The sequence below is a fragment of the Schistocerca americana genome, chromosome X, assembly GCF_021461395.2.
Source record: "Schistocerca americana isolate TAMUIC-IGC-003095 chromosome X, iqSchAmer2.1, whole genome shotgun sequence".
Lineage (NCBI taxonomy): Eukaryota > Metazoa > Arthropoda > Insecta > Orthoptera > Acrididae > Schistocerca > Schistocerca americana.
The window spans coordinates 281,860,830-281,878,130 of record NC_060130.1 but is presented as its reverse complement, the minus strand read 5'-3'; the positions used below and the strand labels follow the sequence as shown (position 1 = coordinate 281,878,130).

General features: G+C 47.7%; 1 protein-coding gene across 2 annotated transcripts in view; it reads right to left on the bottom strand.

The window, feature by feature from the left end:
- LOC124556035 (Fanconi anemia group M protein homolog) overlaps positions 1–17,301 on the bottom strand; it is a 242,759-nt gene that overhangs the window by 201,578 nt on the left and 23,880 nt on the right. For both annotated transcript variants that reach the window (XM_047130070.1, XM_047130071.1), the window contains exon 2: positions 15,116–15,178. In XM_047130070.1, the coding sequence (XP_046986026.1) occupies positions 15,116–15,178 (63 nt within the window). The remainder of the gene's footprint in view (positions 1–15,115; positions 15,179–17,301) is intronic.

The window sequence follows — 17,301 nt, the reverse complement described above, 5'->3', positions numbered from 1 at the left end:
ATGGTGGATGCATTGGATTTCGGGATCGGTGCTGTGCTTGCGTACAAAGATGACTCGCACGATCGCCCTATTGCCTTTGCGTCCAAATTGCTCTCGCCCGTCTGCGCAAAGAAACTATTCACAGATCGAGAAAGAAGAACTGGCTCTCGTATTTGGTGTTACAAAGTTTCACGACTTCTTGTATGGTCGTCACTTTACCATCATCACAGACCACAAACCTTTGACATCGCTTTTTCATCCGAACAAGCCTGTACCTCCATGTACAGCGCAGAAATTCATTCGCTGGTCTATTTTCCTCTCGCAGTACCGCTACGATATCTTGTATCGATCCACTGCTAAGCACGGAAACGCTGATGCATTGTCCCGTTTGCCTGTTGCTGAGGATAGGGCATTTGATTCCTCCGAACTTGCTTGCATGTTCATTGATTCGGAAACCGATGACGTGGTCGAATCGTTTCCGATTGATTTTCGTCGTGTAGCTACAGCGACAACTTCCGACCCTGTCCTTGCTACCGTTCTGTGTTTTGTTGCTACGCAATGGCCCTTGTCAAAGTCATGGATCGGGGACCCGTTGGTTCACCGATTTTTTGCTCACAAGGAGAGACTTTTTGTTCGATGTGGTGTTTTGCTTTTGCATTCTGATAATGATCAGTCCAGGGTCGTGGTCACATGTTTGTTACAGTCCTCTGTCTTAAAGCTTCTCCACCAAGGACATTGGGGTATAGTGAGAACAAAACAACTTGCTCGTCACCATTGTACTTGGTTCGGAATCGATGCCGCGATTACGAATATGTGCTCTTCTTGCATGGTGTGTGCCGAACAACAATCAGCACCACCTCAGAAATTCTTTGCATGGCCAAAAGCCACTTTCCCTTGGCAACGTTTACACATCGATTTTGCTGGTCCATTCTGGAATGCTCGATAGTTGGTTGTGATAGATTCATTCAGTAATTTTCCTTTTGTTGTCCGGATGTCTTTCACGACATCATCTGCCACTATCCAAGCTTTATCTGCTATCTTTTGCATTGAAGGTCTTCCACAGACAATTGTTTCCGACAATGGCCCACAATTCATGTCCGCAGAATTTCAGTCATTCTGCAAGGCCAATGGTATTCAACATCTGACGTCCGCGCCATTTTCGCCACAGTCAAACGGTGCCGCTGAACGATTGGTCCGGACTTTCAAGTCACAGATGTTGAAGTTGAAAGAGTCGCATTCTCGGGAGAACGCATTATTGCTCTTTTTGTCCTCGTATCGATCTCAGCCCCGAGATGGTCGCTTGCCGGCTGAGTTGCTCCACGGTCGCCATCATCAAACCTTGATGTCTTTGCTACATCCGCCGCATAAGGTTCCTGTGCAGCGACGTTGCCTACTACCGCCACTATCGAGGTTCACGGCATTGGCTAGAAGGGCGCATTCTTCGCTGCCTCAGGCGCACTATGTATCTGGTTTTGGGGGCCTCTGGTGAGGGGCGCTGGCATCCCAATCAGCTGCGCCTCTATAGTTGCACGGGATCTGCTGCTCACCGTCTGCTTTCAGCGTCGGTGCCGTCCGGTCAGCGCCCTGGGGACCCATCTACTGGCTCGCCTCAGCCCCAGGTGTTACTGACGCTGCCTTCCAATTTGCCCCATCGCGCCGCACCGCCACCGCCGCCGCGTGTTCTCCCGCCGCCGCCCATAGTGGGCGCGTCGCTGCAGCCGCCGGGCGCCCCCCTGGGTCACGCGCCACCGATCACTCCCCGGGACCAGTTGTCCTGGGACATGGAACTCTTCCCCGCTCCAGACCATATGTTGTCTTCGCCCGTCGGGTGCCCCGGCCCGATGGAGGTCGACCCTTCCGTCCCTCCTGTCTCTCTACTGGCACATACACCGCATGTTGGCGTGCACCCTGGAGTAGGTTTTCAGGCGTTCCCTAGCTTCCCTAGCTCCCCTTGGTCCGAATGGCAGGGTGCGGGTGGCACAGCCTCGCCTGTTGTTAGGCTCCCCACCTCGTCGCATATGTCAACATGCGGTCCTCCCCACGGCGGGCGGAGGCCTTATACCACAACCGTCCGCCGATTTGCGGGGAAGGAATGTGATGTCACCGCCAGACACCACACTTGCTAGGTGGTAGCCTTTAAATCGGCCACAGTCCATAGTACACATCAGACCCGCGTGTTGCCACTATCAGTGATTGCAGACCGAGCGCCACCACACGGCAGGTCCAGTCTAGAGAGACTCCCTAGCACTCGCCCCAGTTGTACAGCTGACTTTGCTAGCGATGGTTCACTGACTACATACACTCTCATTTGCCGAGACGAAAGTTTAGCATAGCCTTCAGCTACGTCATTTGCTACGACCTAGCAAGGCGCCATATTCAGTTACTATATGTCTTCTGAACAGATAATATTGTGAATCATGTACCGTCAAGAGCGACATTCCTCATTAATGGATTAAAGTTAAGTATCAAACTAATTTTGTCCGCTTTCTGAACTCTCATTCGTTGTCATGTTCCAGACCTCATGTCAGTATAGTTTTTCCCTCCTCACGCCAGCCTGCGTGAGCTAAAACGCATGCATTTCGGCCCCCAGTTGTAACACGGTGTTAGCTCTTCAGCCAACACAACCGAAACCACAGAGAGAGGCCCCAACAACAAACAACCTGTCCCTGTCTCTACTCTGGGAGTAAAACAAAACCTTATAACTGAAAGTAAAAACCACTTTCAGGTAGTAAACTGTGGACCAGTTCAACCATCCATGAATTGTCTGCTAATATTAAGGAATCTGGAAGGCTATACTTAGTATGAAGGGCCAAAAGGATGATGATGATGATGATTGGTTTGTGGGGTGCTCAAATACGCGGTCATCAGTGCCCGAACAATGCCCCAATTTTTTATACAGTCCAATCTAGCCACTGTCATGAATGATGATGATGAAATGATGAGGGCAACACAAACACTCAGTCCCCCGGCACAGAAAATCCCCAATCCGGCTGGGAATCAAATCCGGGGATCCCGCGATCCTGAGGCAGCAACGCTAGCCACTGGACCATGTGCTGCAGATGGGCCAAAAGAATGAGACATTCCACCAATACCTGGGGTACTGTCAGTCTGGCTCCACAGCAACATTGTGAGGATGGCTCGTTACACAAGAGAAAACAATGGGTGAGCCTAGTATGACCAATGTGTATATGGCATAACACAGTGGACTCCAAGAAGAGTGGAAGGAAGAGTGCCAAACTGCAGTAGTCTCACTGGTTGCGCGGAGTTTATTACTGAGAGCAGTAGTGACCCAGATGTCATTCCACTTCTGGGCAGAGAGAGACTTGACGTACATCTGCCTCTGAAAACATGAAAGAGAATGGGGGCAAGTATCTGCCTCTATGGTCAAATGCTCTGCCAGTTCATTCCCTGGGATGCCTGCATGACTTGGGACCCAGAGAAAGACAACTGAGCGGGTGGCACAGCCAAGGGCAGAGACCAAAGTGTGACAAGAGTAGCATCAGTCTACAGTTTACAGGTTGCTGAGTTGGTACACGTTAAAACACTGTGAAGGGAAGCCTGAGTAGTAAAATGGGCAGCTCTGTTAATGGCTAGCAGCTCTGCTGTGAACACACTACATGATCATCGACAGTAAATGGTGTTCCATGCCAGTAGGAGATATATAAGCATATCCTGTCTTATCTATCGCTTTAGAACCATCAGTGTAGAAGATGGTAACACCCTGGAACTCTTCAAGGATGGAATGTAGAAGATGCCAGAATATCATAGGGGTGACAGAGACCTTAAGAACCTGGAATAGGGCGGTCCTAATCCATGATCTAGGCACCATCCAAGAGGGAAAGTGGTGAGGGAGGAAATACACAGGGCCCATTCCAGTGAATAGGATGGAGATCCCGACAGTGTGAAGTGAGATGCATTCAAACCAATGCAACCTTAATGCTGTCATTTTTACTATTCGAACAGTATCTGAAGTAAGTGATTGTTCGATACGAAAATTAGTCTACTTTGCTTATTTTCATTCACTTATGTCATATGGTATTATATTCTGGGATAGCTCTTCCCATTCTAAAAAGATTTTTTGGCTCAGAAGTGGGCAGTTTGGGCAATAAGTGATGCAAGTTCGCGAATCTCTTGTCGACACCTGTTCACTAGTCTGGGTAGTTTAACACTGGCCTCTCAATATATATATTCTTTACTGTCGTTTCTTGTTAACAATATCAGCTTATTCCGATGAATTAGCAGCTTTCACTCAGTTAATACTAGGTAGAAATCCAATCTGCATTTGGATCGGACTTCCCTAACTCATGTGCAGAAAGGTGTACAGTATACTGCTGCATCCATTTTCAATACACTACCACAAGAATTCAAAATTCTTAGCAGTAATTCACATGCTGTCATATCGAAACTGAAGAGTTTCCTCATGGGTCACTCCTCCTATTCTGTTGAGGAGTTCCTTGAAAAATTAAGCTGATTCCTATGTTATACTCTTGAATGCATTTACTTAAACTTATGACTTGACTTTTTTTGGGTTCATAACAACATTTTATTTCATCTGTTATTACTTTTATGTTGTAATTTCATGTGCTGACACGTTCCATGACCTTGGAGATTTTCTCCTCAATTTGGACCTACCGAACTGGGCATGTAAATATAATAAAAAACCAGCAACCCCATCTGAAGGCGGGTATCAAGGCATTGGCTCCATCATATTTGTAGAGGGGGAATCCCCACTTCTGCGAGGAGACTGTCGACGGAACTAGTGCAAAAGGCACTGATAGCCAGATGCACCCAATTATGATGAACAGGGTCAAGTAGTTTCAGAATGGAAGGAGCCGCTGAGCTATAAGCCTGACAACCATAATCTAGTCTGGACAAAACCAGAGTGCAGTAAAGAGGGAGAAGAGCAGCTCGGTCTGGAACCCAAGATGTCCGCATGCAAGTAGTCTTCAGATGGCAAATATGAGACAGCCACGTAAATTTTTATTAAAAAGGAGGCCCAAGAAACAGGCATGTGTTACAACATCTAGGCAATGGGTGCATAAATAAAGTTCTGGATTGGGCTGTACTGTGAGTCAACAGCAAAAATGCATAATGCGTGTTTTGGAGAGACCAAACCTGCACCAGATTTCAAAAATCATCTACATACAATGCTGCGGTAACCAGAGGCCCATTAAAGGTTACAAGTCCATTGATGGCGACAAGGAAGAGTGTGACACTTAACCCACAACCTTTTGGGATACCATTATCTTGGATCCAAGAGGTGCTGAGTGAAGTGCCAACTCTAATCCGGAAGAGCTGTTGGGATAAAAAATCACAGATAAAAGTTGGAAGGGGATCGCAAAAACCCTAGTCATGGAAGGTAACTAAAATGTGATGGTGCCAAGCCATGTCATATACCTTATGTAGGTCAAAGAAGACCGTGACAAGGTGTCAGCTTTTAGCAAAACCCTGTCGGATTGCTGTTTCCAATCTGAGTAAATGGTCAGTTGTAGATCGTCGAAGCCACACTGATACAGGGACAAAAGGCCCTGAGATTTGAGTATCCAACATAACCAGAAACTAATCATCCTCTTGAGCAGTTAACAAAGTAAGTTGGACAGGCTAATCGGTTGGTGGCTGTCGAGAGATGTTGGGTTGTTCCCATGCTTAAGTATGGGGATAACTATGCTCTCCTGCCATTGCAAGGGGAAGACACCAGTGAGCCAAATGTGGTTGAAAATTGCAGTAGCCATCAGAAAGATCGCGGGAGGCGCACATCGGCACGGCGCGTCACGGACGGTAGTTGCCGCACGTAGAGTCCCGTCCACCAGAGGGCACGCGAAAATTCGTATGCGACCTCTGCCGGCGGAACAACAACTCAGGCAGCACGGGCCGTGCCCAGTCAGTTAACATTGGGCATGCCTAGGACACAGTCCCTGTCTACGCTAAGTGAAGTGCGACGTAAAACGTGAACAGTGTTACTACACAATTGGCGACGAGTAGGGTCGTTCTTTCGCGTGTTGCGTCGTTGTTCCGGTTTCGCAGCTTATCCACGGCATGGAGGATTTAGTGCAAGTTTTGGTTGAGCAGAAGACGGAGCTCATGGCCACCATGAAACAAGAGCTTCCGGCATTGCTCTCCACGCAGTCTGCTCCAGCGCCGTCCCCTCCTCCCTTTCCCCTGTATGACGGGACGGCGGAGGATTGGGATGCATAAGAACATCGCCTTCGGCAGCATTTCCAGGCGTTTCATGTTGCCGATGCGGAGGTATGTCGTGCTCTCTTCTTGTCTTGGATATCTCCCTCGCTGTATCAAGTTTTGCGGCATCTAGGGCCGTTGCAGGAACCCTCGTCCTTGTCTTTTGACGCATTGTGTTCATTGCTGTCTTCATATTATCGCCGCCACACACATGTTGTGGCGGCTAGGGTCGAGTTCTATCAATGCAAGAAACAGCCCCATCAGTCTTACCAGGCGTGGGCCGCTACCCTGCACGGTCTTAGTCGCAAGTGTCATTTTGTCATGGAGCAGTCGCGAGAGTCGTATGCGCGACGTCATTGTTCGTTCGGCCCGATAGGGAGGTCCGGCAATGGGCCCTGCAGTTAGAAGACCCTTCCCTTGAGGAAGTCTTGTCCATTGCTCAATCGTATGAAGTCTCTCACGCCTCAGGTCAACAGTTGGAAGCGTGGTGCGACATCGCGGCGGTTCAGGACAGCGCGGCTGCGTCCACTGCATCTGGGGTGGACGATGTGCGAGCAGTACAATCCGGCCCTTACGGCCGCTCCCGCACGGCGCATAAACAGAATTCCGGTCGCCGGCCCCTGTTGCCATCCTGTGCGTCGTGCTATATACATCATGATCGGTCAGAATGCCTCCAGCTTTGGGCCGTTTGTCATAAATGTAATAAAAAAGGCCACATTGCTAAAGTTTGCCGCTCAGCCTCAAAAGAATCGAAGGAAGCAGGTACAGAGGACATGGACGTTGACATTCAGGAAGTTTCATCGGGCCAGGCTCCCGACGCATCGGCACACAAACTCATCGAGGTGTCGGTTCGGTCGCGCCGATTACAACTGCAAGTAGATATGTGCGCGGCAGTTTCTTTGTTGAATGCAAAAACTTATTCCGAACTTGGATCGCCCCCGTTGGCGCCAGTTTACTGGCGTCTCCGCCGTTATGGTAAACAGTTCATTCCCCTACTGGGTGAATTCACTACCGACGTGACTTACAAATCAGTCACTCGGCCTATTACTTTTATTGTTGTCAGTGATGCAAGCTCTGCTAACCTTTTTGGCCTGGATGCCTTTCAAGCTTACGGTTTTTCTATCGCTGACACCATACAGTTGGTCTCCAAAGACGTTCCCTATCAATCATTGGAATCTTTGATCTCAGACTTTCCGGATATCTTTGAGGAGGGCCTGGGGCGTGTTTCAGACTTTCAAGCTCACTTAACGTTGAAGGCGTCGGCTCGCCCGCATTTTCTACGCGCAAGGCAGACCCCCTTGGCTCTCCGCCCTCAGGTAAAAGAAGAGCTAGACCGGCTGACAGCCCTAGAGGTTGTTCTTCCCATTTCTAATAGTGAGTGGGCTTCGTCCCTCGTTATTGTCAGGAAATCGTCGGGGAAAATTATGTCTTTGTGGCGATTTCAAGGCCACCATTAATTCCCAATTGGTGGTGGACACCTATCCTTTGCCTCGTGCTGATGAATTGTTCTCAGCCATGGCGGGAGGACAATATTTTTCGAAAATCGATCTTTCGGAGGCTTATCATCAGATACCACTTGATGAGGACTCCAAACGGCTGGCGGTCGTCAACACCCCGTTTGGCCTTTACCAATACCAGCGGTTGGCCTTCGGAATATCCAGTGCCCCGGCGATATCTTGAGCACGTCACGTCGACAATCCCTCATTGTATTAATTACCTGGACTACATAATTGTCACAGGCCGCAGCACGAAGGAACACTTGCACAGCCTTCGCACCCTCTTTCTGAAATTCAGGTCCGTGAGCTTGCGTTGCAACCTGCGTAAGTCAAACTTCTTCCAACCATCCATTGAGTATGTGGGCTACACCTTCTCTCGGCACGGCGTCCAGCCATTGGGAAGTTTGGTCCAAGGTATCGTCGACCTTCCTCGGCCCGCTTCGCTGAACGAGTTACAAGCATTTTTAGGCAAGATTGCCTATTACCACCAGTTCATTCCCAGGGCTTCCACCATAGCCCGGCCCCTGTACTGCCTTCTGCGCAAGGGTGTTCCTTTTGATTGGTCCCCTGCATGCGAGCGAGCGTTCACCTCGTTGAAGGGCCTCCTCACATCAGCGCCTTGTTTGGCTACTTTTGACCCACATAAGCCGTTGGTCCTGGCTCCAGATGCTTCGCAGTATGGGGTGGGGGCAGTCCTGGCCCATCGCAACGCGGATGGTTCCGAGCTACCACTGGCGTTTGCATCTAAAACTCTTAGTCCCGCGCAGGCCAATTACTCCCAGGTGGAAAAAAAGGCTTTGGCTATTGTCTACGCTGTTACCAAGTTTCACCCTTTCTTGCATGGCACGAAGTTTCAGTTAATCACTGACCATAAGCTGTTAATATCGTTATTTGGCCCTGCCTCTCAGATTCCGGATAGGGCGGCCCACAGACTACAGTGCTGGGCCTTGTTCCTCTCTAAATACAATTATGACATTCATTTTCGCCCTACCGGACAGCATGCCAACGCCAACGCTCTTTCCCGTCTTCCGGTGGGCCCGGATCCTAAGTTCGATCGAGAGGAGATTATGTGTTTTCATTTGGATGTGGCATCCCGCCAAGCGGTTGATGGCTTCCCGATCACTAGTTCTAGAGTCACCAAGGAAACGGCAGCTGACCCGGTTCTCCGGCAAGTAGTTCATCTCATTCAGCAGGGGTGGTCATCCCGACCTCCAGGCCGGGCCTCGGACCCTCTTCGTAGTTATTTTATTCTACGCGACCGCCTTTCGGTCTTGGAAGTTCTCCTTCTGGCTACCAATGATACAGCTCCTCGCGTGGTTGTTCCTGCAAGTTTACGAAGGGAGGTCCTCATGTTATCACATGAGGGGCACTGGGGTGTTTCCCGTACTAAAACCTTGGCTCGCAGACATGTGTACTGGCCCGGTGTTGACAGAGAAATTGAGCACTCGGTAGCCGCCTGTTCCCAGTGTGCGAGCCAACAGGCATCTCCCGAGGCAGCGTTCTCTTCATGGCCGCCGGCAACCCAAGCATGGGAACGTGTTCACATCGATTTTGTGGGCCCGTTTCTCAATGGCTTTTGGCTCATTGTCATTGATGCTTATTTCCGATTCCCATATGTGGTTCGCTGCTCCTCAATCACTTCAGAAGTTGCAATCCAGGCACTAGTAAAAATCTTTTCTGTGGAAGGTCTGCCAGTCACCCTGGTCTCAGACAATGGACCTCAGTTTATTTCGCAGACCTTCTAGGATTTTTGTAGGTGCTTCGGTATTCGGCACGTTTGCTCTCCCCCCTTTCATCCACAATCGAATGGGGAAGCCGAGCGCATGGTGCGCACATTTAAGACGCAGATGAAAAAGTATGTGCACGAATTTTCTGTGGAGGAGCCATTGACGTTTTACCTGACGGCATACCGGACCACACCAATGGGAGAACGCAGCCCCGCAGAGCGCCTCCACGGGCGCCAACCTAGGACTCTGCTGCACCTCCTCCGGCCTGGTCCTCGCCAGTCTTCGCAAAACGGAGTACCTGGCTTTCCACTGGGTATGTCGGTCTGGGCACGTGGGTTTGGTCACAATCCACGTTGGATACCGGCGGCTCTATACCTTGCAGATGGGGGACTGGATGGTACATCGTCACCAAAATCAGCTACGTCCACGTTTGGGCACCCACCCTCCGACCTCTCGGGCACCGGCTTCCCCATTGCCGGCACCCGTGTTGGTTTCTCAGGGGACGTTACTGCCTCTCCCAGCTGTGACTCCGCCGCATTGCGATGGTTCTCAGCCTTGGCAGCCTCCAGTAGCTCCAGCACCGGCATCGCCATCGTTAGAGATGCCCCAGCGAGTGCCGGCCCCCCTCGCATGCCCGGTTTCTCAGGACGCTGGTTCACCTGTGGTCGTCCCTTCCCCATCGTCCCCGCCACTGGGTCTTGTTGCCCCTCCTGAGCTGGACCAGGATCCGGAGTTCGACAGCTTGTCTCCCGTTCTGTCCTGGGCTCCGGTGGTGGGACGACAGGGGCCTCTTCGTGTGGGTCACTTCCAGCCGTATTCGAAGGTTCTGGCTCGAGGGTTGGCAGATCCCCTCGACTCCAGCCTTCCAATGGATGTGGAGGTCATCGCTCCTGACCAACGTTCCACCCTCCGACGCAGTGGATCACAGTGGCTTCACCCCCCCCCCCCCCCCGAAGGAGGAGGAGTGCAGTAGCCATCAGAAAGATCACGGGAGGTGCACATCGGCACGGCGCGTCACAGATGGTAGTTACCGCACGTAGAGTCCCGTCCACCAGAGGGCACGCGAGAAATCGTACGCGACCTCTGCCGGCGGAATACAAACAACAACTCACGCAGCACGGGCCGTGCCCAGTCAGTTAACATCGGGCATGCCTAGGACACAGTCCCCGTCTACACCAAGTGAAGTGCGACGTAAAAAGTGAACAGTGTTACTACAAAAACCCTGAGTAGATGTTGCCTCTGGGAAACATTCAATTGTTGGATCATCTGGTTGTGGCTGGAATACGGGCCGGGGGCAAGTCACATGAAGAGGTAAGAGTCTGCAAGAATTCTCATTCAGTGAAAGGTTCATTACAGGATTCAGCTTGATGGGGCTTGAAACAGAGGGGGGTTTCTTCATCTTGTTTCTGCCAGAGAAAGACAGCAGGATAGGAAGAGGATGCCAATGCTGTTACAAAGTGTTTCGCGATGTGTTCTGCAGCAAAGAACAATGGATCAGTGCACAGAACACCATGTAGTATAAGATCCTGGACAGTTGATTGTCGCTAGCAGCCCAGAAGGCTACGGAGTTCGGACCAAGCATGGGTTGAAGAGGCACACATCCCCAGGGAGGAAACATAGTGTTCCAAGCATTCCTTTTTACTCTGCTTAACAAGGTAGCAAGCCTTAGCATGGAGACTCTTAAAAGTGATAAGGTTAGTCTCTGAAGAGCATTGTTTAAATCGTTGCAGCACCAATTGGTGGCCCTGGGTAGCAACTGCTGAGTCCTTGGTCCACCACGATACCGGTCGATGATGAGGGAGACCTATGGATAGGGGGATAGCAGTACCAGCGGCATGAAGACAAGACCGCATCAATGCAATCCGAGAGAGAGGTGTCAAAGTGCACAGCAGACGTATATAAAGGTCAATTGGCTCTGCAGAATGCCCAACATGGGGGCCTGTCTGCCTGGAGGCAGCAGGGGGCAGTATGGCTGAGATCATAAAGAAGGTCACTGAAAGCAGACACTACTAGGTGGTGAAGGTAGCACAGCAAAATAGCCTGCAGACAGCTCATAGAATCATTGCAAGCTATCATGGGTTTTCTTCTTGATGAATTTGGGGTATCTAGCAATAGCCACCAGTTCAGTTCCATCATGAAGACTCATCTGGTAAAAGGGTGTTGTTCCTGGTCTCAAACTTGATGAAAGCATAACCTGTCTTTTCTGTATTTTTAGTGCAATCGGTAAAAATTATTTCACTGCCTCGATTTTCTTAGAGGACTGAAAGGAAACTATGTCCAAAGACAATATGGATGATGGAGAGTCTACACCCTTGGAATAGGTCTAAATGGACCTGTGGTCTGGTTACATACTGTGGCACAACATGCGGTCACCCATTGGGTACATTCAAGAGGAGGGAGGTGAAAGTCACTATGAATTTGGCGCCCTGTCCTCAGTTGTGTTTTTTTTTTTTTTTTTTTTTTTTTTGGAGAGTGGGTGTTACATTCCTGACTGGCCAAAAAAACACCTATGCAATTGTTGGATGATAGTTGCATAACAGAGTAGCAAATTGTAGCATGGAAACTGCAGAGACAGGCTTCCCACTTCTGCCAGAAGACTGCCATCTGAGCTCATACAAAAGGTACCAGTGACTAGCCTTACCTCAGAATAACTAATTGTATCAAACACTCACAAAGCTGACAGTGCTGCTGAACCATATCTCTGGTATCTGTAGTCAAGTTGTGACAAGACCAGTGACCTACAGAAGCATATGAGGGTTGTACAATCACCAAGCCACAAGATATGGATATGAAGGTGGTAAGCGTTAAGCTTACATGTGGGACTTGTTTTAAGTTGGTGGATACTTGGTGATCATGTCAATTTATTGTCGAAGAGACAGTAAAAAGACTGTGTGAGAGTACCTTACGGTAATGGTTCCCCAAGCAGAGGTCTGGGTCAGGTAAAAATTGGTAGCAATGATAGGAGGTTTAAGAAAAGGCGATCCTCACAGTTCCTTGAAGTTGACTATAATCTACGGTAAGGCCACAGAGTGGGGAGCTGTGCAAAATCCAGAAATCATCTACATAAACAGCGGGAGTAACTACCAGACCCATGGTGCAAAAAATTTGTTGGTGGGTCTAAGGAAAAGTGTAGCATTCAACACTGAGCTCTGAGTGATAGAATTCTGTTGGACTTGCAGGGAGCTCAGGAATGAACAGACTAACCAACAACATAGAGGTGACAATATGCTGCAAATAAAAATCAGTAAAGCTGTTGGGTCTCATCTACTCGTCTCGTATAGTGTGCCTGAAGGATGCGGCATTTTCGGAATGCTGTACAACAATTCAAGAAAATAACATTAGTAGTTTTATTGCTATAAAGCAAACTGACAATACTTAACTTTGGAGGTACATCGTTGTCGCAAGTAACATGGAAACAGTAATAGTCTTTGCTATAAAGAAATCCAAGTAAGCACTTGATATGGATCACTACAATCTGTTCTGTGAGTGCCAGTCTACTACCGTCCACTGATGTCTGTACACGGAGTCGATTTCAGTGCGCAAGGCTGGCAGGAGTGGCGCTTATATTCATTTCTTGCAGGGGGCTCTCCTGTCGTGGTGCGGTCCTCGTCAGCAGGCTACTGGCTGACATCGTGTCACCGCCTTCTCTGGTTTTGCATTCTGCATCTTCGTTCTGGCACTTGTGGTTACACCAGAACAAGAGCACCTTGAAAACCCCAATCATGGAGTATGGCAAAGTTGTGTTGTGACAGATAATACAAGGGGTAGTGAAAGTTTTAATTATCACCTCAGAAAAAGTTACATTATTAATTTTTTGTTTGCTTGCAAGTACACGTCTGCAGTCCTGGTGCACAGTGAAATACCCTTGCTGCAGTACTGTAGAAGGCCACTAGCTGAGCCAAAACCAAAGAGCATAGCCCATCGATAAAGTGGACTATCATGCAGTAACTAGCTTTCTGCTGCTGAAGTGGAACACTGGGTCAGTCCATCTTGAGCTGGGGAAAGTGTGAAGCAACAAAGCACCATCATATGACACAATGTTTATCTGGCGCAGACACTTTCTGTGTCTGAATGATGATGAATGAAGTGGCAGACCATCTCAGTGTTTCGGGACTGCTATTCTGTTGTGCTACCAGGTTACATTTGCAAGGGAGCATATCATCACAGGAGCATACTACCAGAATCTCTTTATGAGGCTACAGGAGGCTATCAAGATGAAGCATCACCGGATTCTGGCCAAGCGGGTGTTTTGCTCTATGATGACATCCTAGCTCATTCTGCACAGGACATATGCTGTTTCTTTGAGCTATCAAATTTTACCTCACCCCTCTCTATTCCTGACATGGCACCCATTGATTTGTTCCTCTTTCCTCAGATGAAGAAACCATCTGTAGCAGGTACTTCCGGAATAAAATGTTATTTTCAAGTGGGGCACTTTCTGAATAGCAAAACACAGACTTCAGCAAATAAGATCTCTGCCAAGTCATTTGTGGTACAGAAAAGTGTTGTGCATTGAAGGATAAATGTGTAGAGAAGGATTAGCACAGTTATCAAGTTCTATGGTCACAGCTTTATTATTTTTGAGGTGATAATCAAAACTTAATGACTACCCTTTGTACAGTATGCTCTATCCAAATATAAAAAACAGTGATAAGGTGTTAATGCTTTCTAAAAAAAAAAAAAAACTGCTGAACTGCCATCCCCAAATGGAGCAGGTAATAAGTTGTGGACCAGAAAGCCACACTGATAAATGGGCAAAAGGTCTTGCGATTCAAGGATCCAGCACAATTGCTATGCCACCATCCTCTTCAGCAATCTGCATAACCTGTTGATGAGACTGATTGGTCTATACACACAAATGAAAGCTGAATTTTTACCTCACTCAAACAATGGGATGATGTCACTGACAAGCCACTGCAAGTAGAATTCAATCCCCAAAACCATATATCGCAGAAAATCATGAGCAAGTAATGTCCAAAGTAGAAACAGCTAGGCCCACACCTCGGAGGGCGATGCATGCATTCCGAAAGCTGAGATACATCATTTCCATCATTCTCCGTTCCTTTGCTTGATTAAAAAACAAGCCCTTGCACACACCCACTCAAAGGTTATGAGGTTGGCCACTGATGGGAGCAGCCTTTTATAACACTGGCAATCTCTTCAATGATCTTAGATTCCTGCCACAATTTCTTCAGACCATAATGGGACCAGCTACCTTTGACGAAGACCAGCAGAAAGGGGAGGAGGGGGTGGCACTGTTTCAGAGGTGTGGGTGATGGCACCATGGAAACCTCTGAGGACATTACCAATTATTCTAGAAGGAGAGGCTGCAAAAGTGGCATCCCATGATGTGTCAAGAGTCACGGTTTGTCTAATGAATGGTGATAAGGGAGCAAGAACAACACTGTAAACTGATTACTGCAACCAATATTGTTGTGCAATCACCATTGTGTTGTGGTAACAGGGTTGGAAGAGCGAACTGTGAAATCAATACTGGTTGGTAAACATAAGTTCAGAATCATGTGGGGCAGAAAGGTCCTGTCTCAGCGGAATTACCATTACTTTATATTTCTTATTATTTGTGTGCGTGTGTGTGTGTGTTTTAAGTAAGGGGATTGAGAGTTCATTATTTATTTAATTTTGACTATACAGGTCTGGGAAACCCAGTGTGGCAATACGTCCATAAATGTTAGCTCCATGTTGAAAAATTGTGTATGTTCTGAAAAAGTAGCTTACCCAACAATATTTTCAGGAAATTCAACACGACATTCTTCAGTAGGTGAAGAAGATTCGGGAACACTGGAACAGAAGATGAAGATAACATTTTAAAAAAATAGTTACTGTGCAGACAGAGATGTACAATTCAATGCGAGAGAGAGAGAGAGAGAGAGAGAGAGAGAGAGAGAGAGAGAGAGAGAGAGAGAGAGAGAGAGGGGGGGGGGGGGGGGGTTTAAGCAATACCATAGCTTTTAACTTTGGAAAACATACCATAAATTATGAAAACAGATACAAGGAGTAAGAAGACTCAGAACACAATACAGAGTTGATGTAGCAAAGAATTTCATGAGGAAACTGCCCTGCCTGTAATACATCAGCATACATTAATGATTGTGAAAAATGCACCAATAAATATGCATGTGACTGAAACTAATTACATACAAATGATCAGGTAAATGGCTACATACAAACAATTAAAATTATAAAATGATGTTCCATCTGATTTTGAGAATTAAATATTGTAAAGGTCACACATTCTGTCAATGCAACCTCTAAATGTCACGGCGTGATCAAAGAGGGTAGGAATGTGTCTGAGGAATCTCTTTTCATGACATTTGTATGCAAGTCCTAGAAGCATACACAGTTTCAGCCAAAATGTTACGGTAGTATGAAACATCAATTTCATTTCAATATCCTAAATAGTTATTGTAGGCATTAAATTGATCACTTAGGTCATACAAAAGAAGGCCCTACTGAGGTCATGTGTGTGGTCCCTTTCAGGGAAACTGGTAAATTGTTCTACAAACCCACTGAGTTTGGCTTCATTTATGGTGTTGGTGGATATGTTGGGATGGGCGCATGACAGCAAGGTCTTCAGCACCCATGTGAAAAGAGTTTGAGACAAGTGTCAGAAAATGACTCAAAACAGGAGTATAAAACAGCAAAGAAACTGAAAGGAACACTCTGTCTAAAACAATGTGTGTACCCACACAAAAGCACAAAACGAAGTATCATACCAATTTTAAAACAACAACAAAACAGAAGAAAGTAACACAAGGAGTTAAAACAATCAGGTCAGATGGATGCGGCTGGCTGACCACAAAAGAAGAAGAAGAAGAAGAGCCAGCCACTCCACAACACAGTAAAACCTCCAGCCTAAAAGCTTAGGCCAGAGTCCAGACACATCACAAAATTTTAAAACTTTAGTCACACTAATCTCATCATCATCTGCCCTTGCATCATGGTATGAAGTGCACTCTGTTAAAACATGCCATACAGTGATGTGTATGCCACAAGCATCACAGGGAATCTTCTCGCCGTAGTAAAAAGTCATATGTAAGAGGGCAGTGCCCGACGCAAAGATGTGTAAGGGTCACTTCATCCCGCCTGAATAATTGGCAGGAGGAACGCCACAGCTCGATAGTTGACTTCACCTACTGCAGCTTATTGTCCATCACTGCCAGCCATTCCTCACCCCACACCTGCATGAACTTCCTATGTAATGCAGAACTGACAGCCTGCAAGGGAATAGGGCAATTTGCCATACCTTGTTCTCCGTAGGCCTCCTTGGCAGCCCAATCAGGCTGTGCATTTTCCTGTATTCCTACAGGCCCTGGCACCCAGAAGAATGACACCTGCTTTAATTGCTGCTGGAGCAAGTATGGTTGGTCATATATCAGTTGGGCCAACTCCTTAGCTGTGTACAGATTCTGTAAAAAGTTTAAGGCACTGAGGGAAATGGAGTAGATGAGAAACCACTTGCCCTGAATATGACGCATCTGCTCCAGTGCCTTCAGGATCGCATGGAGCTCCGCTGAGAAAACGGTATACTCAACAGGAAGGAGAATCCTTGTGACATGGTCAGGGAACACTACAGAGCAGACAAGGGAATTCCTTTGTTTGGAGCCATCAGTGTACACTACTGTGAAACTGTGATGCATATTTAAAATGTTAAGAAGCAGAGACTGAAATGTAAAATCTCACATATGATCTTTCTTAAAATTGGTCAAGGCTAAAATAAGTCAGGCCCTCTGGAGGAGCCAAGGAGGAAATCTGCCCCAACCTCGATGTAGAACATGAAGATCGACCACATCCATCTCTAGATGGCAACCCTGTCCACGAACCCCATAGGGCCTCATTGCCTGTTGCTGGTTACGAAAAAGCCTTTCCATTGGAGGCCAAGCAACAATGTGGTATGCAGGAGT